The sequence below is a fragment of the Myxocyprinus asiaticus genome, chromosome 24 (genome assembly GCF_019703515.2).
Source record: "Myxocyprinus asiaticus isolate MX2 ecotype Aquarium Trade chromosome 24, UBuf_Myxa_2, whole genome shotgun sequence".
Classification (NCBI taxonomy): domain Eukaryota; kingdom Metazoa; phylum Chordata; class Actinopteri; order Cypriniformes; family Catostomidae; genus Myxocyprinus; species Myxocyprinus asiaticus.
The window spans coordinates 43,503,421-43,527,427 of record NC_059367.1 but is presented as its reverse complement, the minus strand read 5'-3'; the positions used below and the strand labels follow the sequence as shown (position 1 = coordinate 43,527,427).

The 24,007-nt window shown below is 38.4% G+C and overlaps 1 protein-coding gene across 2 annotated transcripts in view; it reads right to left on the bottom strand.

Moving 5' to 3' along the window:
• The window catches only part of LOC127414899 (interleukin-17 receptor E-like), a 49,020-nt gene extending 30,962 nt beyond the window's left edge, over positions 1-18,058 (bottom strand). For both annotated transcript variants that reach the window (XM_051653277.1, XM_051653278.1), the window contains exon 1: positions 17,890-18,058. In XM_051653277.1, coding sequence (XP_051509237.1) covers positions 17,890-17,991 — 102 coding nt within the window. In that variant the 5' untranslated portion in view covers positions 17,992-18,058. The remainder of the gene's footprint in view (positions 1-17,889) is intronic.
• Between the last annotated feature and the right edge of the window lie 5,949 nt (positions 18,059-24,007).

Here is a 24,007-nt window from a genome sequence, read left to right as displayed (position 1 = left end):
TTGGGTCCTCACCAGTGCAATTGATAGGCAGGCAGATTATTTTAAGGGGTTGGAAGTCGGTGGGAGCACCCTAAATTCTGGAGTGGTGTGAGGAGATGGGAAGGGTGGCAGCCTTCGAATTGGTAACGTGTAGAAGGCTGGGGATATGGGATTCTTTTAAAGGGAAATGGGGTAGATATTTTGTTTTTGGGGGGCTCTTGGAATGGGTCTGTGGAGAGGTATAGTTTAGAGTTGTATGTTTATAATATGTGTATGTGTATATGTATGCATGTAGGTATGTGTGTGTGTGTGTGTGTGTGTGTGTGTGTGTGTGTATATATTATATTATATTATATATATAATTTTTTTTTTTTTTTAATTCTCCATATATGTGTGTACTTATGTAAGAACACTGGGATGTTCGTTTTGGGTCGGTGGGGTTCTTGATTGGGGAGGGGTAGTAGTGTGAGTTAATGCTGATTCATTGTATATATGTTTTGTTTTTCTTTGCTTTGAAAAATCAATAAAAATTAATAAAAATAAAAAATAAAAAAAGAGAAAAAACTGAAATATCACATTTACATATAGTTGTAGTCAGTTTACATACACTTAGGTTGAAGTCATTAAAACTCATTTTTTAACCACTCCACAGATTTAATATTTGCAAAAAAATAAAATAAAATCTGGCAAGTCGTTTAGGACATCTACTTTGTGCATGACAAGTAATTTTTCAAACAATTATTTACAGATTGTTTCACTTTCGTTGACTATATCACAATTCCAGTGGGTCAGAAGTTTACATACACTAAGTTAACTGTGCCTTCAAGCAGCTTGGAAAATTCTAGAAAATTATGTCAAGCCTTTAGACAATTAGCTTCTGATAGGAGGTGTACTGAATTGGAGGTGTACCTGTGGATGTATTTTAAGGTCTACCTTCAAACTCAGTGCCTCTTTGCTTGACATCAAGGAAAAATCAAAAGAAATCAGCCAAGACCTCAGAAAAAAAAAAATTGTGGGCTTCCACATGTCTGGTTCATCCTTGGGAGCAATATTCAAATGACTGAATGTACCACGCTCATCTGTACAAACAACAGTACACAAGTATAAACACCATAGGACCACGCAGCCATCATACTGCTCAGGGAGGAGACGCATTGTCTCCTAGAGATGAACGTAGTTTGGTGCAAAAAGTGCAAATCAATCCCAGAACAACAGCAAAGGACCTTGTGAAGATGCTGGAGGAAACAGGTAGACAAGTATCTATATCCACAGTAAAATGAGTCCTATATCGACATAATCTGAAAGGCTGCTCAGCAAGGAAGCCAATGCTCCAAAACAACCATAAAAAAACCAGACTACAGTTTGCAAGTGCACAGATCTTACTTTTTGGAGAAATTTCCTCTGGTCTGATGAAAGAAATGTAACTTTTTAGCAATAATGACCATCGTTATTTTCGGAGGGAAAAAGGGTAAGGCTTGCAAGCCGAAGAACACCATCCCATCTGTGAAGCATGGGGGTGGCAGCATTATGTTGTGGGGGTACTTTTGCAGGAGGGACTGGTGCACTTCACAAAATAGATGGGATCATGAGGAAGGACAATTATGTGGATACATTAAAGGAACATCTCAAGACATCAGCCAGGAAGTTAAAGCTCGGTCACAAATGGGTCTTCCAAACGGACAATGTCCAAAAGCATACCTCCAATGTTGTGGCAAAATGGCTTAAGGAAAACAAAGTCAAGGTATTGGAGTGGCCATCACAAAGCCCTGATCTCAATCTGACAGAACATTTGTGGGCAGAACTGAAAAAGCATGTACGAGCAAGGGGGCCTACAAACCTGACTCAGTTACACCAGTTCTGTCTGGAGGAATGGGCCAAAATTCCAGCAACTTATTGTGAGAAGCTTGTGGAAGGATACCAAAAACGTTTGACCCAAGTTAAACAATTTAAAGGCAATGCTACTAAATACTAACAAATTGTATGTAAACATCTAACCCACTGGGAATGTGATGAAAGAAAGAAAAGCTGAAATAAATAATTCTCTCTACTATTATTCTGACATTTCACATTCTAAAAAATAAAGTAGTGATCCTAACTGACCTAAGACAGAGAAAGTGTCCTATGATTAAATGTCAGGAATTGTGAAAAAATGAGTTTAAGTGTATTTGACAAAGGTGTATGTAAACTTCTGACTTCAACTGTAAATATTCAGACCCTTAACTCAGTACTTGGTTGAAGCACCTTTGGCAGCGATTACAGCCTCAAGTCTTTTTGGGTATGACACGACAAGCTTTGCACACCTGGATTTGGGGGTTTTCTGCCATTCTTCTCTGCAGATCCTTTCAAGCTCTGTCAGGTTGGATGGGGACCATCGGTGGACAGCAATTTTCAGGTCTCTCCAGAGATGTTTGACTGGGTTCAAGTCCGGGCTCTGGCTGGGTCATTCAAGGACATTCACAGAGTTGTCCCCAAGCTCTCTTGCGTTGTCTTGGCTGTGTCCTTAGGGTCAATGTCCAGTTGGAAGGTGAACCTTCGGCACAGTCTGTGGTCCTGAGTGCTCAGGACCAGGTTTTCATTAAGGATATTTCTTTATTTTGCTGCGTTTAGCTTCCCTTCAACCCTGACCAGTTCCCCAGTCCCTGCTACTGAAAAACACCCCCACAGCATGATACTACCACCACGCTTCACTGTTGGGATGGTATTATGCAGGTGATGAGCAGTGCCTGGTTTACTCCAGACATGACGCTTGAAATTGAGGCCAAACAGTTCAATCTTCGTTTCATCAGACCTGAGAATCTTGTTTCTCACAATCTGTCCTTTAGGTGCTTTTTTTAATGTGTCTTGCACTGAGGAGAGGCTTCCGTCTGGTCACTCTGCCATTAAGCCCAGATCGGTGGAGTGTTACAGTGATGGTTGTCCTTCTGCAAGTTTATCCCTTCACCACACATGATCTCTGGAGGTCAACCAGAGTGACCATCGGGTTCTTGTTCACCTCTCTTACAAAGACCCTCCTCCCCTGATTGCTCAGTTTGGCCAAGCGGCCAGCTCTAGGAAGAGTCCTGGTTGTTCCAAACTTCTTCCACTCAAGAATTATGGACACCGCTGTGCTCTTGCGAACCTTCAATGCAGCTGAAATTTGTCTATAGACTTCCCCAGATCTGTGCCTTCCCCAGATCAGCTGTGAGACCTTTATATAAACAGCTGTGTGCCTTTCCAAATCATGTCCAATCAAACGAATTTGCCACAGGTGGACTCAAATCACAAATCAAAGTGTAGAAACATCTCAAAGATGATCCAGAGAAATAGGATGCACCTAAGCTAAATTTCAAGTGTCATAGCAAAGGGTCTGAATACTTACGTCAATATGACATTTCAGTTTTTTCTTTTTAATAAATTTGCAAAGTTATCAAAAATCTTGTTTTGCTTTGTCATTATGGGGTATTGAGTGTAGAATGATGTGAAATTGTTTTAGCACAAGGCTGCAACATAACAAAATGTGAAAAAGATGAAGAGGTCTGAATAATTTATGAATGCACTGTATGCATAAAGTAGTTCTAGGACTCTGTTTACATCTGGTATTAACATCCATCCCGAATGATCTGATCACATAAATAGGTGTAAACGTGTTTCAAAATGTTTTGTGATGGAATCACTTAAACCACATTCAGATGTAGTCACAAATTAATGTGACCACATTGCATTTGTCGTGTAAACACTCACATACAAAAACAACAGTGAAGGACCATCTACTCACTTGTCAATCAACCTCTAAGATACAACAAGAGTTTTAAACTTTGCCAATAATATGCAGCCTTAAAAGAAATTAACTGTCCTATAGAAAATTTTGGTAATCATGTGAACCGGACAGATCAAATTCATTTATTAACAGTATTTGACTAATAGGTCATATAAGGTTGACCAAGATGATAAAAATGAGAAATCTTTTAAAAATCTAGTATAAAACAGATGTGTCAAGTTCATAGAAATCTATACAAACTTCCCTTTTTCAGGACACTGTATTTTTAAGATCATTTTGTAAAAATACAAATAACTTTACAGATATTTATTGTAAAGGGTTTAAACAATGTTTTCCATGCTTGTTCAATGAACCATAAACAATTCATGAACATGCACATGTGGAACGGTTGTTAAGACACTAACAGCTTACAGATGGTAGGCAATTAAGGTTGCAGTTATAAAAACTTAGGACACTAAAGAGACCTTTCTACTGACTCCGAAAAACACCAAAAGAAAGATGCCCAGGGTCCCTGCTCATCTGCGTGAACGTGCCTTAGGCATGCTGCATGGAGGCACGAGGACTGCAGATGTGGCCAGGGCAATAAATTGCAATGTCCATACTGTGAGATGCTTAAGACAGTGCTACAGGGAGACAGGAAGGACAGCTGATCATCCTCGCAGTGGCAGACCACGTGTAACAACACCTGCACAGGATCGGTACATCTGAATATCACACCTGCGGGACAGGTACAGGATGGCAAAAACAACTGCCTGAGTAACACCAGGAATGCACAATCCCTCCATCAGTGCTCAGACTGTCCACAATAGGCTGAGAGAGGCTGGACTGAGGGCTTGCAGGCCTGTTGTAAGGCAGCTCCTTACTAGACATCACCAGCAACAACATCGCCTATGGGCACAAACCCACCTATGCTGGATCAGACAGGACTGGCAAAAAGTGCTCTTCACTGAGGAGTCAAGGTTTTGTCTCACAGGGGTGATGGTCAGACTCACGTTTATCGAAGGAATGAGCGTTACACCGAGGCCTGTACTCTGGAGCGGGATCGATTTGGAGGTGGAGGGTCCATCGTGGTCTGGGGCGGTGTGTCACAACATCATCGGACTGAGCTTGTTGTCACTGCAGGCAATCTCAACGCTGTGCGTTACAGGGAAGACATCCTTCTCCCTCATGAGGTACCCTTCCTGCAGGCTCATCCTGACATGAACCTCCAGCATGACAATGCCACCAGCCATACTGCTTGTTCTGTGTGTGATTTCCTGCAAGACAGGAATGTCAGTGTTCTGCCATGGCCAGCGAAGAGCCTGGATCTCAATCCCATTGAGCACGTCTGGGACCTGTTGGATTGGAGGGTGAGGGCTAGGGCAATTCCCCCAGAAATGTCCAGGAACTTGCAAGTGCCTTGGTGGAAGAGTGGGGTAACATCTCACAGCAAGAACTGGCAAATCTGGTGCAGTCCTTGATGAGGAGATGCACTAGAGTACTTAATGTAGCTGGTGGCCACATCAGATTCTGACTGCTACTTTTGATTTTGACCCCACCTTTGTTCAAGGACACATTATTTCATTTCTGTTAGTCACATGTCTGTGAAACTTGTTCAGTTTATGTCTTAGTTGTTGAATCTTTTATGTTCATACAAATATTTACACGTTAAGTTTGCTGAAAATAAAAGCAGTTGAAAGTGAGAGGGTGTTTCTTTTTTTGCTGAGTTTATATATTTTTTTAAATATATATCATCTATATATTGCCCAAATATTGCTTATAATATTGGTAAATATTGATTTAGTTTTTTTTTAAACTGATAAATGAAAACTATTTATGCCATTTATTTTTGAAGACATCCTTACTATGCAACATTTTTCACAGTTCTGAATTTACACTGTGTGTGTGTGTATGTATGTGTATGTATATATATATATATATATATACACAGTGGTGTGAAAAAGTGTTTGCCCCCTTCCTGATTTCTTATTTTTTTGCATGTTTGTCACACTTAAATGTTTCAGATCATCAAACAAGTTTAAATATTAGTCAAAGATAACACAAGTAACTGCATTTTGTGTTTTTTAAATGAAGGTTGTTATTATTAAGGGAAAACAAAATCCAAACCTACATGGCCCTGTGTGAAAAAGTGTTTGCCCCACCTCTTAAAACATACCTTAACTGTGGTTTATCACACCTGAGTTCAATTTCTGTAGCCACACCCAGGCCTGATTACTGCCACACCTGTTCTCAGTCAAGAAATCACTTAAATAGGACCTGCCTGACAAAGTGAAGTAGACCAAAAGATCTTCAAAAGCTAGACATCATGCCGAGATCCAAAGAAATTCAGGAACAAATGAGAAAAAGTAATTGAGATCTATCAGTCTGGAAAAGGTTATAAAGCCATTTCTAAAGCTTTGGGACTCCAGAGAACCACAGTGAGAGCCATTATCCACAAATGGCGAAAACATGGAACAGTGGTGAACCTTCCCAGGAGTGGCCGGCCAACCAAAATTACCCCAAGAGCGCAGCGACGACTCATCCAAGAGGTCACAAAAGACCCCACAACAACATCCAAAGAACTGCAGGCCTCACTTGGCTCAGTTAAGGTCAGTGTTCATGACTCCACCATAAGAAAGAGACTGGGCAAAAATGGCCTGCATGGCAGAGTTCCAAGACGAAAACCACTGCTGAGCAAAAAGAACATTAAGGCTCGTCTCATTTTTTGCCAGAAAACATCTTGATGATCCCCAAGACTTTTGGGAAAATACTCTGTGGACTGACGAGACAAAAGTTGAACTTTTTGGAAGGTGTGTGTCCCATTACATCTGGCGTAAAAGTAACACCGCATTTCAGAAAAAGAACATCATACCAACAGTAAAATATGGTGGTGGTAGTGTGATGGTCTGGGGCTGTTTTGCTGCTTCAGGACCTGGAAGACTTGCTGTGATAAATGGAACCATGAATTCTGCTGTCTACCAAAAATTCCTGAAGGAGAATGTCCGGCCATCTGTTCGTGACCTCAAGCTGAAGCGAACTTGGGTTCTGCAGCAGGACAATGATCCAAAACACACCAGCAAGTCCACCTCTGAATGGCTGAAGAAAAACAAAATGAAGACTTTGGAGTGGCCTAGTCAAAGTCCTGACCTGAATCCTAATGAGATGCTGTGGCATGACCTTAAAAAGGCAGTTCATGCTCAAAAACCCTCCAATGTGGCTGAATTACAACAATTCTGCAAAGATGAGTGGGCCAAAATTCCTCCACAGTGCTGTAAAAGACTCATTGCAAGTTATCGCAAATGCTTGATTGCAGTTGTTGCTGCTAAGGGTGGCCCAACCAGTTATTAGGTTTAGGGGGCAATCACTTTTTCACACAGGGCCATGTAGGTTTGGATTTTGTTTTCCCTTAATAATAACAACCTTTATTTAAAAACTGCATTTTGTGTTATCTTTGACTAATATTTAAACTTGTTTGATGATCTGAAACATTTAAGTGTGACAAACATGCAAAAAAATAAGAAATCAGGAAGGGGGCAAACACTTTTTCACACCACTGTGTGTGATATATATATATATATATATATATATATATATATATATATATATATATATATATATACATACATACATACATACACACACACACACTGGCGGCCAAAAGTTTGGAATAATGTACAGATTTTGCTCTTATGGAAATTCTTTTTTACTTTTATTCACCAAACTGATCACTATGTTTAGTCAGGACATTAATAACGTGAAAAATTACTATTACAATTTAAAAATAAATGTTCAGAACTTCTTAAACTACAAAGATTTCTCATCAAAAAATGTCCAGATTTGAAAAGTTTGTCCAGATACTCAGGTGACATTTCACCCCACGCTTCCTGTAGCACTTGCCATAGATGTGGCTGTCTTGTCGGGCACTTCTCACACACCTTACAGTCTAGCTGATCCCACAAAAGCTCAATGGGGTTAAGATTCATAACACTCTTTTCCAATTATCTGTTGTCCACTGTCTGTGTTTCTTTGCCCACTCACTTTTCTTTTTGTTTTTCTGTTTCAAAAGTGGCTAAGTGGCATAAGGACTGCACCCCTGAGTCTTCTCTTTACTGTTGTACATGAAACTGGTGTTGAGCGGGTAGAATTCAATGAAGCTGTCAGCTGAGGACATGTGAGGCATCTATTTCTCAAACTAGAAACTCTGATGTACTTATCCTCTTGTTTAGTTGTATCTGGGCCTTCCACATCTCTTTCTGTCCTTGTTAGAGCCAGTTGTCCTTTGTCTTTGAAGACTGTAGTGTACACCTTTGTATGAAATCTTCAGTTTTTTGGCAATTTCAAGCATTGTATATCCTTCATTCCTCAAACCAATGATTGACTGTCGAGTTTCTAGAGAAAGCTGTTTCTTTTTTTGTCATTTTTGACCTAATATTGACCTTAAGATATGCCAGTCTATTGCATACTGTGGCAATTCAATAACAAACACAAAGACAATGTTAAGCTTCATTTAACAAACCAAATAGCTTTCCACTGTGTTTGATATAATGGCAAGTGATTTTCTAGAACCAAATTAGCAATTTAGCATGATTACTCAAGGATAAGGTGTTGGAGTGATGGCTGCTGGAAATGGGGCCTGTCAAGATTTGTTCAAAAATGACTTTTTTCAAATAGTTATGGTGCTGTTTTTTACATCAGTAATGTCCTGACAAGGGATGCACTGATCTGATACCTGGATTGGTATCAGCTCCGATACTGACGTTTTTAAATGGATCGGGTATCGGTCCGACAAGCCCGATCCAAATCCGATATGGTGTGTTAGTCACGTTAGTTTCTGTCAAGCTTAAAGACATAAAAGAACCATAAAAGCTCAATTAAAAATAGTTTATATGACTCGTGCATTTTATTCAAAGCCACTTGAAGACATTCGATATCTCTGTGAATCACAAAAGGCTGTGTTTAATAAGTAAATATATAAAATGCACGCGCAGCTCCAGTGCGTTAGCGAATGGCGCTGCTCTGTTTACACATACACTCGAGGCTATTTTTAGCCTTCACAGCGGTGTGCAATATTTGAACGCTACTCACAAACCGCATCTCAGATGTAGATGCTCAATAGTTTGGTCCACTTATAATATGCATTTAGAACAGTGCCGGAGGTGCTTTTTTACCAGAATTTGAATAAGAAGCGAATTAAACTACTGTGAACTTGCCTACAAACAGACACATACAGGACTTCCTGGAGAGTTCAGAATGTCAAAATAAAAGCGTGAGGGTTTAAAAGTTAAAGGTGCATGATTGAGATATATTACTATAATCATATATTATTATCATTTGTTTACAAATGATAATAATATTGAAGTTGAATGGGTTCCAAAAAATAACTGTGTGAATGAAAATTTAGCTGATATATTACAATTTAAAAAAAAAAAAAAATTTCTACTGATGATTTATACTGGAATTTCTGTTAATTTTGCTGCTACATTAACCAGTATACTAGTTAACAAAGTTTTTCTTGATAATCTATACATTTATATTGAAATAATGTGTAGTTAGAGGTTTGTTTCTTTACATATTAAAGAGTACTCCCAATTAGTTCCACACAATAATGTAAAGATATTCTAAACTGATTATGCAGAAAAAACAACACTGGTATCAGATCGGCCGATACTTAGATTTCCGATATCGGAACTGGAAGAGAAATAGTGGATTCGGTGCATCCCTAGTCCTGTCTATACTTTGTGATCAGCTGAATGCCACTTTGGTGAATTAAAGTACCAATTTCCTTCCGAAACAGCAAAATCTGTATATTATTCCAAACTTTTGGCTGCCAGTGTGTGTTTGTATATGTATGTATGTGTAATTATATATATATATATATATAATATATGTATATATATATACATATACACACACACACACACACACAGTGGTGTGAAAAAGTGTTTGCCCCCTTCCTGATTTCTTATTTTTTTGCATGTTTGTCACACTTAAATGTTTCAGATCATCAAACAAGTTTAAATATTAGTCAAAGATAACACAAGTAAACACAAAATGCAGTTTTTAAATGAAGGTTGTTATTATTAAGGGAAAACAAAATCCAAACCTACATGGCCCTGTGTGAAAAAGTGATTGCCCCCTAAACCTAATAACTGGTTGGGCCACCCTTAGCAGCAACAACTGCAATCAAGCGTTTGCAATAACTTGCAATGAGTCTTTTACAGCACTGTGGAGGAATTTTGACCCACTCATCTTTGCAGAATTGTTGTAATTCAGCCACATTGGAGGGTTTTCGAGCATGAACTGCCTTTTTAAGGTCATGCCACAGCATCTCAATAGGATTCAGGTCAGGACTTTGACTAGGCCACTCCAAAGTCTTCATTTTGTTTTTCTTCAGCCATTCAGAGGTGGACTTGCTGGTGTGTTTTGGATCATTGTCCTGCTGCAGAACCCAAGTTCGCTTCAGCTTGAGGTCACGAACAGATGGCCGGACATTCTCCTTCAGGAATTTTTGGTAGACAGCAGAATTCATGGTTCCATTTATCACAGCAAGTCTTCCAGGTCCTGAAGCAGCAAAACAGCCCCAGACCATCACATTACCACCACCATATTTTACTGTTGGTATGTTCTTTTTCTGAAATGCGGTGTTACTTTTACGCCAGATGTAATGGGACACACACCTTCCAAAAAGTTCAACTTTTGTCTCGTCAGTCCACAGAGTATTTTCCCAAAAGTCTTGGGGATCATCAAGATGTTTTCTGGCAAAAAATGAGACGAGCCTTAATGTTCTTTTTGCTCAGCAGTGGTTTTCGTCTTGGAACTCTGCCATGCAGGCCATTTTTGCCCAGTCTCTTTCTTATGGTGGAGTCATGAACACTGACCTTAACTGAGGCAAGTGAGGCCTGCAGTTCTTTGGATGTTGTTGTGGGGTCTTTTGTGACCTCTTGGATGAGTCGTTGCTGCGCTCTTGGGATAATTTTGGTCGGCCGGCCACTCCTGGGAAGGTTCACCACTGTTCCATGTTTTCGCCATTTGTGGATAATGGCTCTCACTGTGGTTCTCTGGAGTCCCAAAGCTTTAGAAATGGCTTTACAACCTTTTCCAGACTGATAGATCTCAGTTACTTTCTTTCTCATTTGTTCCTGAATTTCTTTGGATCTCGGCATGATGTCTAGCTTTTGAAGATCTTTTGGTCTACTTCACTTTGTCAGGCAGGTCCTATTTAAGTGATTTCTTGACTGAGAACAGGTGTGGCAGTAATCAGGCCTGGGTGTGGCTACAGAAATTGAACTCAGGTGTGATAAACCACAGTTAAGGTATGTTTTAACAGGTGGGGCAAACACTTTTTCACACAGGGCCATGTAGGTTTGGATTTTGTTTTCCCTTAATAATAACAACCTTCATTTAAAAACTGCATTTTGTGTTTACTTGTGTTATCTTTGACTAATATTTAAACTTGTTTGATGATCTGAAACATTTAAGTGTGACAAACATGCAAAAAAATAAGACATCAGGAAGGGGGCAAACACTTTTTCACACCACTGTGTGTATATATATATATATATATATATATATATATATATATATATATATATATATATATATATTTAACTGTTCTATGTAATCAAGATGTTTTATTGATGCTGAAGATCAAAAAATTATTCAACACAGACACCTGTACACATGCTGCTTATTATTTTCAAGGGCATTAAACATGTTTTACTAATCTCAAGATAATTTGTTGAGCTAATTGTACTCTTAACATTAAATAAAGCCCTATTAAAAATAATCAGCATCAAACTTATATTTTAAAAAGTGGGCTGGGTTTCACAAAAACAAAATGTGAATACAAAATTAACTGAGACCCTGTAACAGGTAAAGTGCACCAAAAAGAGATCTGAGCCCACTTTCAAAGTCACGAGTGTGAATGTAAAGAGAACTGGGTCCTATTTCACCGGCTTCACTTTTTGGTCCACTTGAGTAAACTGAAGCCTCACATACAGTGCTGTGAAAAGTATTTGCCCCCATCCAGATTTCTTCTGTTTTTGTGTATATCTCCTACTAAATTGTTTCAAAAATTCTAATAAAATCTAACATAAAACAAAGGCAATCTGAGTAAACACAAAATACTGTTTTAAATGATAAATGTTATTTATTGAAGCAAAAAAAGTTATCCAATACCAACTGGGCATGTGTAAAAAAGTATTTGCCCTTTAGTTAATAAATCCCCAAATCTATGAAACTGCATTCATAATAGGGTTCAGCTGGACTAGACACACCCAGGCCATATTACTGCCAGCCCTGTTCAATCAAATAAACACTTAAATAGAACTTTTCAGCAGCATGAACTTGGATAAAAGATCTCGCCTAGAAGCACACTATGCCAAGGTCGAAAGAAATTCCAGAAATGATCATTGAAATATATCAGTTTGGGAAGGGTTACAAAGCTATTTCAAAGGCTCTGGGACTCCAAAGAATAACACTGAGAGCCATTATCTCCAAATGGAGAAAAATTGGCACAGTAGTGAACCTTCCCTGAAGTGGCTGACCTTCCAAAATTGAAAAAAAAAAAAAAAAAAGCACAGCGACGACTCAACCAGAAAGTCACAAAAAAGCCAAGGACAACACCCAAGGAACTGCAGGCCTCTCTCGCATCAATAAAAGGTCACTGTTCATGACTCCACTATCAGAAAGACACTGGCCAAAAATGCCATCCATGAAAGAGTGGCAAGGAAAAAACCACTGCTGACCCAGGAGAACATTAAGACTCATCTGAATTTTGCTAAAACATACAAAAGGTGAGAGGGGAAGGCGGCCCGGCCTCTAGCCTGTCAGCCGTGACGTGTGCAGTTCTCCCCCGGCGACTCATCTAATCGGCCCGGGGGTCTGAGGAGCGGGTCCGGCGGCTCTGGTCCTGAGCGTGCGAGGATGCCAGTGTGTACACACGTGGAGATTTGAAGCCGGCTTCCCGAGAAGAGGTGCGCTCTGCATTTTAAAGACAGCGGTGTTGAAGCATTATTCACATCAGGTGTGCTTCATCCACTGCTGTCAGAACGAGGCTCATTAATTATGCACCTCTTCTGCCTCTCCTGCCAAACTCCCTCGTGAGCTTGGCTGAAGGGCAGCCCTAGGAGGCGGGGCAACGATGACAAGCCAGAGGGGCAGATCATTCCGCCACTATATAGATATATATATATATATATATATATATATATATATATATATATATATATATATACACACACACACAAACATACATACATACAGTACTGTGCGAAAGTTTTAGGCACTTAAGATATTTCACAAAAACATTTTTGCTTAAGCTGGTTATTTATCTTTAGTATATATGGTTATCTTCAGCTTTAGTATGTCAATAGGAAAAATAAATGTCATACTCCAAAACATGACTTTTGCAAATAGAAAAGATTAAAATAGACTAACAGGGAGCCCTGCAACAGATGTCATGGGCCCCACAAAGCCCCCCACTGAACATCATGTCAGTCTGAGATTTCATAAAGAGACAGAAGTAATTGAGACAGCCTAAATAGAACTGTGGTGAATTCTCCAAGAAGTTTGGAACATCCTATCTGCCAACAACCAAGAAAAACTGTGTCCAGGTGTACCTAGGAGAATTGGTGCTGTTTTAAAGGCAAAGGTGGCCGCACCAAATATTGATTAAGCTTTTTATGTTTACTGGACTTTGTATGACATTAAGTGATAAATGAAAACTATTTATGGCATTATTTTTAAAGACATCCTCACTATGCAACATTTTTCATAAGTGCTTAACTTTTGCACAGTACTGTATATATTTGAAAACTGTATTTTGTTTTCTCAGGTTGCCTATGTTTTATATTATATCTCGTTTGAATATCTCAAACAATTTAGTAAGAAGAATACATAAAAATAGAAGAAATCAGGAAGGGGTCAAATACATTTTCACATCACTGTATAACATGATTCACTTTGATGGTACAACAACCCTCAGGATTTTACCAACATCAAGACAAGGATGCAGTTTATCTCAAATTTAATCTTGGAAGAGCTGCAGAGACTTTGGCAAAGTGATGCTACTCTTTACACACTGCAACAATTATGTGTTTTTCCAGATAAAGCCCACACCAAAGGACAGAGAATTATGTCCCCCACAAGAATGAATACGGAAGTCATACTGGTGTAACAGTGCTCAAACCAACATATGAATTAACATACTTAACATATGAATTAAGACTGACCACAGAACCAAAAACTGCTGAATAAACACCTTCTGCTCTCTCCAGAAAGCTGCAGTTTGAGAAACCATTTATTTTACATTACAAAAAACATGTGAAGCATGTAGCAAGTCCTGACATATCTCTCTCTTTATATATGTATTTTCCTAAAATGAGAGATTCATGGATAATCCCCTTTTAAATGTGAAAAAATAGTGGACCCGTAGCAATGTGAACCTGAAATATTGATATAGTTATCAATGCAAGAGGAGTTTGATGGACCATTAATCAGTGTTCGGGTCATGTGGACTCTGGATTTTTGTTTTGTCTGTGTGAACTATTTTTAAAAATGGAAGGAATTTTCTTTATTACTGAGATGTATTGGTATCGGTGTATATGTTTTCCGATATGCACAGATATGAAAACTTTTTTTTCAGAACATATAATGCAGAAAACAATGCTTGGGGTGATTATAGAATTGGTGTCGTAACATAGTTTGTCCAGCAGAGTGCGCTCCGACTCCACCGTTTACAGAGCTGAACTGACGGTGGTTCTGGTGACGGTGCAGAGTTAAGCGGTGTCTTCACGGTAAGTTGATAACTAGTTTGTGAAATACATACTGGAAAGTTAATAAACAATGACCCCATCATTTTCCCTCATGTTTACCACATCTGTTTGCTATGTTAGCCAGCTTTGGTTGGTCAGAGCATCTTTTTGCAGCTCAGCAGACAACGGTGCGGTAGTGGATTGTGTCTGTTGAGTGTCGATTTCACGCTACGTTGGTACCTATTTGGTGAGACGCAATGCTGGAAAGTAAATAAACAACGTCCATCTTTTACTCTCCGTGACAACGAGCTTATAGCTAACTAGCTAATCACGTAGCTACTTTCATTGTTGTCAGCTGAGTGGAAGCTAATGTGTAAACATGTATTCACAGTGTGGTACCCCCTTCAACCGAACAATTCCAGTCGTTGCATTTATCAAATGTAATATTTCAAAGTCTGGTTTTTCACCGTTGAAAGTTTCCCCTGAACTTGTATAGCAGAATACAGTGTAACACCGCTGCCGCTGTTTATCTCTTGACTCGGCAGGTGTAAATGCTTCTTGTTTTACAACCTGACCCTTATTGACTGGCGGTATTAAAATTGTCAGCAATTGACTGATACTAAATAGTACTGAAGTTTATTTAGCTATGTTTAATTTTTATTTATTCTTTATTTAAATGGTCAGCAATTGACTGATACCGAACATACAGTACTGATGTTTATTAAGCTATTTATCGTATTTTTATTTATTCTTTATTTTCTTAGTGTTCATTTTTAGAATTTGTTGACAATGTATAATAACAATGTCAAATATTCTTTGATAAAAAATATTTAAAAATCAGTCTTCTGATAACCTTTGCATAGTTATATCGGTGCAAAATCAGTGAACAATCCACATAGAAAAAGTGTTTTCATTCCAACTCAAAAATCCCATATCAGTCAGGCTCTATTGGTTACACTTTGCAAATTAACTTAAGAGCAAAAACAGGAAATTTGTGAAAGGTGTGAAAACTCTACAAACTTAGGGGTCGTTTACACGACGTTTTCAACTAAAAACTGAAAACTTATGCGTTTTGGCTGTTCGTTTACACGACAACGTCGTTTTGGGTCCTGAAAACGCAAACTTTTGAAAACGGGTTTCAAAGTGCGAGTTTTTGAAAACAATGGCATTATCGTCTCCGTGTAAACATACAAAAACGCGAATTTGTGAAAACGATGACGTCATGCGCACGTGTATTATGTGTTATATAAAGAATGATGGATTGATAGGCATCAATTTGAGATGTATAATTATCAATATGAATACTGGTGTCTGTGCAAATAACAATAATCAACAATCTATTCATTTAGAGTGTTTTGTATGGAGTGTGAATGTTGTACAGTAGGCAGAACCTGCAATTTGAAAATCTTGAAATTAATGTATGGATTCAGATGGGAAAAATGTATTTTAAATGTTATTTATTTATTGACTTAATTTTATTTGATGTACCTTTACCCTGCAATTCATTCACCCACCGCTTATGTATATAGCCTATAGACAGAGATGTGATGCCATGTACAGTAATCAATGATATGCTTAGACTATGAAAATGTGAGGCAATGCATGTTAGATCCAGTGTACACAAGACCTCTCTCTCCGTCAGAAGATATCCATATATCAGAGTTCTGTCTGATATCCAAAACCAGTCAACATCAACAGCTTATGTTAACATATTCTCCTGTTAAATATGTCAGCAGGGGGAATACAGAAGAAGGCAGGAGACGAAGTGATGATAAAAATGAGCAGAGTTTATTGAATAATCTTGAGAGTTCAGTCTATAGTCATTCGCGCGAGTACTTCAAAACTACAATGGTAGACTACAGGACTGTGTTTGTGCTGCTCAAGATTTTGAGTTTATTGACGCTTCTCCAGCAAAGTAATTGTAGTAATAATAAAGCAACCTCATCGTCCGTCCAGACAAAGTTGCTCGATACTTTCGCCATCTTCATTGTTTGTATTCACCGCTCTGTGGAAGAATGCTTAAGTGCGCAGGCGCGTAGTGTTTCCTTACAAAGTGACATCGCAAAGTACTGGACTGGCGTGCATAATACAGCGCTTTTAGTCGTTTTCGCGGATCCGTGTGAACAGGGATCGTTTTGACAACGTTGTCATCTGTACTTTTCAAAAACGCAAAGGAAAAACGTTTCCGTTTTTAGTACATCGTTGTCGTGTAAACGTACCCTTAGCCAGAAAGAAAATAAGGGCAGGAGGAAAACCTCCTCTTCATCTTCCTCTCCAAGTTAGGGGAGAGCGGGGCACAAACTAACACTTTTTGGTTTTCTTATGTTTGTGTAAATGTACTTGGGGTTCGATGTATTTTTCTTTTTTCACATTAATTTCACACGTGTCTATTACCCATATGTAGTCTTGTTTCATGAATACAGCGTGTACTTTTTTAGCAATCCACCTCGAAAAAAAGAAAGTGAAACATTGTAACAAGACCATATAACAGCTTAAACCCCCCTCTAACAACTGTGTCTGATCTAATTAAAAAGCCTAGAAGATAAACTAAATTTTCATGTCAATAAGTCATTTATTAACTTTACAATAATTTTGACACTTGACAATAAATACACAACAAAGCCACAGCATTGACCGAAATAATGCATGGACTGATGACAAAACACACGCGCGCATTCTAGGAAATTATATAAATGACATATATGACTGCATGGAATTGCATATCGTTTTTTTTGAATTGGGGCACATTGTAACGCAGTGTCACAACGTGCCTCGTCGGCGCAACTGGGATTTAAACCTGGCTGGTTACTTCTGCTGGCTATCTGAGAATTAAAAGACTATGTAAGAAGCTAGCTAAAATATTGGAGATTAAAATAATTGCAAGTTTGCCTCATTTTAAATAAACAGTAAAAATAGAGATGAAAATGTACTTTCATGTGAATTTTTACTTTTGCTACTTTAAAATGACATTTTGGCGATATCTTCCAAAGTTTTTATTTTTCCGCATTTTTTTGCTCTGCACAGTGTTGATATGGCAACAACTAAATAAATATTTCGTCTTACCAGCGTGTGTGGAAACATTTATACCACGTGTGTGACAACTAACCCCGCTCTCCCCTACTCTGTTCTTCCTTCACTACATGTTTAATTGACTGACTAGTAAAAGTAACACTTTACGGTAAAGTTCAATTCGTTAACATTAGATATTATGAAAGGTTCTGAATAGCTGGAGATGAAATCAACAGCTGCTGTTTATCGTGATTCACCTCCAAGTGTTCAAAGTATGAGCTTTACCTGTAAAAGTCCCACTTAATAACCAGCACTCAAATAGAACATTGAAACACACTGATAATGTAAAAGTATTTTAAAGTATTTCGTGTATTGTTATTTAGGACATAAAGAAGGTAAAATCACGCTCACCTGTCTGACTCTGAGAATGTCCCGTCGGTTGATCTGTACTGCGCACAACGACAGTTCAAACAAAACAAACAGCAAAACTGCACACACGACAAATCTGTACATGGCCGCAAAAGAACAACATCAAGCAGAAATTGCGCGATGCATTATCCGGTGAAGACGGTCAGCACAGACAGACTCATGAGAGAAAGGTGAAGTTGCGATCTCGCGTAGGAGGTGGGTGGATTTTTTTTGAGTGACGTGTGAGCTCCGCCTCTCACCGGAACTCCGCCGCTTCGCTCAAAAGGTCACGGGAGTCTGTATTCCTGAAATTGACCGCCTTCAACAGTAAGTGCTGAAAGGTCAATAAAACGTTGATTGAAAGCCTCTTTGCTCTACTAATATAAGGACGAATATATGACGAGATAAAAATGATTCTGCAAGATGTGAAAAGGAGAAGAAACATATCTAGAATTGGTATATAGAAGAAGATATAGATTCATCTAATAAATGGGGATTTCTCCGCTTGAGCTGCGTGAATTGAACATGCTAACACCGGCAAAATGGGGTAAATACCTTATTCAAATGCATCCTATTTATACATGAGATACATCAATATATTCACAACATTTATGGAACAACTTACATCTGCACAACGAAACAAATGAACATGTGAACTTGAATTTGCATTGGGTAACTTGCATTGTGAATACACTGTTCCATAAGAAACACGCTATACAAAATGAATAAGTCTCTAAATCATGAAGAATTCAGAGTACAGTGGGCTAACTTCTAAAAAGTAGCTAATACTTCAGTCTATACATTATTATTTCAGGACAGTAGGCCTATGTACATTTATACTGTATGTTTGATATATTTTTACATTAGAAAATGTTTATACATCTTTTCCCTAAATGTTTGAGTATTTGATTAGTTTGGTCTGTTACAGTTTGACACTTTTTTGTCCATTTGCACATCATCATCAAGTAAAAGATACTGTATATTTTCATCTCACTAAAACTGACTAAAACTACTGAATAGGAAATGACGAAATAGACTAATTTTAAAGGACATTTTCATCATAAAACTAAAACTATGACTAAAACAAAAAACCCCCCCCCCAAAAAAAAAACTGAAAAAATTAACACTGAACAACATGTAATAAATAAACCTTAGTAAATTGAGTTTGACGAATCAAATGAAGTTGAGTTAAAACTACTATAGTTCATTAACGTGACCTATTACATCTAAATTATGTTGGTCTAATAAAACTGACTTATCCGGAATGAAATTAAAGGTTTTAAAAACATTAAATTAGATGTTAAAACTTTCTATAATTCTATTAAGTAAGGGTAATGACATTTTTTGAGTGCAGAACATATGCACAGCATATTCTTTCTTTCTTTCTTTTTGTTGTATTGCCTTAAACATAAATAGCCAATTAAACTATTTAAGAGCAAGTAGATATGACAGAAAATACAACTCTGAACTCTGAAAAACACTTCTGAAATGATGGCTTTTTCCACCTAAAACTATTTATTTATTTCATCATTATTAAGCATGCAGCTTTTATGGTGTAATATTAATTGAGAGTGTAAAAGGAACATTTGTAATTAAGAAAATTAAACCGCGGGACCTTTTAAATGAAATTATTAAATTCAGGCATGAAACTGTGAATGGCACAAGCTTAAACTTGTCTGTTATCCAATCAGCTCACTCACATGTGATATGTCAGGTCAGTCAGCTCACATGGCATAAGTTGATCAGTCCTTTGATGTGTAATTGGGTAGTCAATCAACTTGTGTCTCTCTTTGTCGAACATTTAAATTTGCTAAGTTTGCAAGTAAGCCGGTTTCACTGCAGCTTGCTGCGAGAGTTTTTTCTGAAACCCTCCTCTTCCCCAGATCCATGGGTCTAGATCTGCTACATGGGGATTGTATTTACATCTAATTGTGCAGCAGCAGTATGTCCACATGCTTAACTCAGTATGTCTGTGTATGTTCTAGCAGTAGCAAGTCTCTATACTTTCTTAGCAGCAGCAGCAGCAGCATCGTAGCAGATCTGCCTGTCATGACCAATAATATCAATATGGCATACCTACATTAATATGCTAAATCTTTCCGAGAGCTGTCACGACTAAACTACTGTACAATAAAGTCAAAAAGTTAATTAAAAATTGTGAAAAACCAGTTATAGCATCTAAAATATCTACTTTCCCTTATAAATGTTTACAAAGTCAGCTACCCACATATCAAGTGTTTGGGACTCAATTATGATGAAGTGTTTGTGCAGTGAGGAGCATGTACATCAAAAACACTTTCAAGATTCTGCAGACATAAGCACTGAACACTTCAAAGTGTGCCACAGCAGCATATGACAGGAAAAGAGCTGAGCTGCAAGCACAAGGTTTTTGCCATTTATCTCCTTTCTGAGGTCAACAGGTGCTCTGATGCACTTAGACACGAGAGCTTGCACTATGGATATTGTACAAATAAAGTTTTATCGCAGGACGCAGGAGTGATTATCTCACCACAATTGCTGTCTGAATGTAATCTTGGTTAGACCATTAGATTTTATCATCGAGGACTGTAAAGAGTCTTCCCGAATGTCTGTTACATGTTGCCTCATTCCCTCAAACTGTCTTGTCACACAGTAGGAAAGCAGCACTACAAAAATAATTTTCTTTTTCAGCATTTTAGTGTTGTTTTCCAGCTTTTAGATAGCTAACACAATTTATGTTAATGCTTTAAAAAAAAAGGAAATTTACCAGGGGGGTAAGAAAAAAGCTTAATTCAAAGGGAAAACAAGTGGGTGGAATGTGGAAAAGTGATTCGCAGCCGCCTCCATCATATCGTGGCACACTGGCATATCGCGGCTGGCCCACAGGGAAATGTCCCGGTTCTCCTGATGGCCAGTCCTGTGGTAAGATGACTGTTGGAAGACTTCTCTTGAATGGGAGAACTATTCTCCGGCCGAATAAACTTTCTTCTGATGGTAAAAAAGGATCCAAAGACTTTGTTATTTCTCTTTATTGGAAAATTCCCGTACACGTGAACGTGATCAGAATATTCCAGATAAACTAATGTTGCCTTCACGTGCTATGGGAATTATCGTAAATACAAGTTTCCCACTCAGTATTTGCACATGTGACCATACCTGCTGTACTGCGTCTCGCTGTTTCTTCAGTCTCTCATGTAGGACCGGCACATTTTTAGACACTGTGTCAAATTAAAAATAAATTCATATTTCAATAATGCATGTCAAGACACCTGCGTTCTGTTTCATTCGTTGCACTGCATCTAGACTGTTTTTAGCGCAGGTGTCACAAAGATTTAACATTATGAACAAGTTCAGGCTGCAAAGAGGTGACTGTTACAATTTTTAACATTATTCCAGATTATTCTGCACCAAGCAAAGTTTCAACGCTTGATAAACGGCAATATTGTTTTTTGTTTTTGTTTTTTTAATGCTCTAGTATGCTGAGGAGCCGCCATGGCTTGTATGTTTACTGTTACAATACTGTAATGAATGTTGCCTACGATGCTTCACCTACATAAAATACAGCCTTTTGCAACATGATGAACAATACATTGCAGCATTAGAATATAAGCTCCAGGTGAAAGTAAATAAGACAGAACTACATTACTATTGTATCCAACAAATCCTCAAAGTAATAATAATAATACTGTATCATATTATAATGACAATCTGGACAACAATAAATAATTGTTGTGTTATAATAATAATAATAATAATAGTAATAATAAATAAAAACTGAATTCCAAAATGTTAGCGAGTGTAGTAGGTTTTGCACACCCTGTTCCAGGGGTCGGGAACCTTTTTCACTAAGGAGCCAATTTTTGAATTTTTGGTTGATGCATTTTTTCGAAAGAGCCATAGCACAAACGAATTATTTACTATTTTCAAAAACAAAGTTTTTCAATAAAATAACATTTTTATATTGCCCATAGACTACTCAAAAACAAACAAATATGAAAAAATGTATAGGTAACATGTTGCAATATGGAACTGAGTACCTGTGTTTGTGCTTCATTTATAAATTACTTCATTTTATGAACAAACAGCGAATCAGACACGACCATTGGTGGCTTTTCTTTTGTCTGTTCTTAAAAATATAATAAAGTGTGTTTCTTCAAGCACGTCTTTTTGACTAACAGCATTTCTTGTCATGTGTCACTCCGAGTCTTACAGGTCACCCACCTGTTGTGGGTAGATGAGAAAAATTACTCGCGCATGAAATACATTTGAACAAGAATGTAACCGCATTTTGCGGGTGCTATATCACACCCTGGGTGCACATAAAAAAAATAACAAACATTCATAAAATCGCTCATAGAAAATGCTCTTAACAGCTAAAATCATTAGTTATTAGGAAGCCCAGAACTCTATGCATGTGTGTGTCTAGGAGAAGCGCTTACATTGCACTTGTGAACAGCGGAGCTCACTGCGCACACATATCAAATCAGACGCGCATTGGCGGCTTTTCTTTCATCTGTTCTTCAAAATATAATCACGTTTCGTCAAACACGCTGGTGTTCATTTCAAACCTTGTTCACCAGAAGAAGGCTGTACGACAAATTCGGCAGAAAGGAAATCAAAACTGTCATTGACTTCAAGCTTTGCAATCGCACCCACACTTTCTGCTGGAAAATTATCTCTAGAAAGTTTTAAACGATCATGTGTTGGTGAATGGAGAGACACTTGGTGAGCCACTTGATTTTTAACAAAGAGCCACTTGTGGCTCGTGAGCCATAGGTTCCCAACCCCTGCTCTAACTGGTTGGACGTCTGTACTCAACCCCCCCAGCCATGGCCCGAGTTAAAGCCACATTGCAGTCATTGCTGGTAGCCAGCAGGTCTACTAAAATTAATTTATTTAATTATATTTATCACACATTATACATTTGCACATATACAGTGAAATTCTTTTTTTTTTTTTTTTTTCTCCCTGTATCTTAACATTAACACATGCTGTGGGGCACTGCCTTTCCTCTCTGTGAACACAGCAAATCTGTTCCACAGAAGTCTGACTTCTCAGATGCATAGGTACCAACTCAGAGAAAACTAGTGACTGCATGCTTCCTGTATCACCTAGTGCCCTCACCTCTTGCCCATTAGGAACTTCATTAACATAATGTAGCAACATTCGTCTCTAAGGAACTAGGTATTGGAACTGTGCACACATAAGCCTGAATGGAGGGGTTACTGGGGCACCTTGGTTTTATGTGACCCTTCTGTCTACACTGATGACATAAGACTTCTACGCTTACTAGATATCAGACCAGGGCTCTGGTTTTCTCCAGGAAGCACCTGCAAGTTTCTGAAGAATTTCAAACTTCTGGTTGCTTGTAAGTTTGTATACCTTTGTAAGCACATACACTCTGAAGCCCTGATTACCTAGGCTTAATAAGTGTAGGATCATCATTTGTTTCTCGCTGGACGTGAAACTATGTGAGTGTCGTTAACGAGCACTGGATTTATTCTCATTGGATTGCTCATAAGTGAGTACTGAAGTCAGTATGTATGCACCTACATGTTTTACATGCACTAATATGATGGGTATCTTGATGGCCATAATCAGTGCCCTGCTTGTTTGGTGCAGACCATCTTAAAGAGGTCATGTCTGACCCATGCCCTGAGTGCTCCATAATACCCCTTGCAGTGTGTCGAAGGCAACTGGCAGGTCTGGAATCCTGTGCATAGGTTTTGCTGCTTTCTTTGAGCATCCCTATGGTTGATCGTAAGCATAAGCAAACACTTGACAAAAGGAATAATTAAAAAAAAAAAAAGCACGCAAAGTGGAACAGTGGTCTTCTGCTGTAGAACTTTAACTAACACTCCTGGCTAGAGCTCAGCCTACAACAGAGGCACAGGACAAAGTGGAGCCTGAATCATGCAGGCCACTGTCACCAGCAATGCATGCAGAACAGGAGTTAGATGCGATGTCAGTGGCTGCCTCTGACTTGCTTTTTGGCATAAATCTGGTTGCAACCTCAGTGATTGATGAAAGTCTACCTGCGTCCCAGTCACACCACTCTGACAGAGACAGTGTGTCTAAAAAATCAGGTGGGTCATCTTCAGTGGTAACATCCTTGGAGGAAACATTGAAAGCAATGCTCACT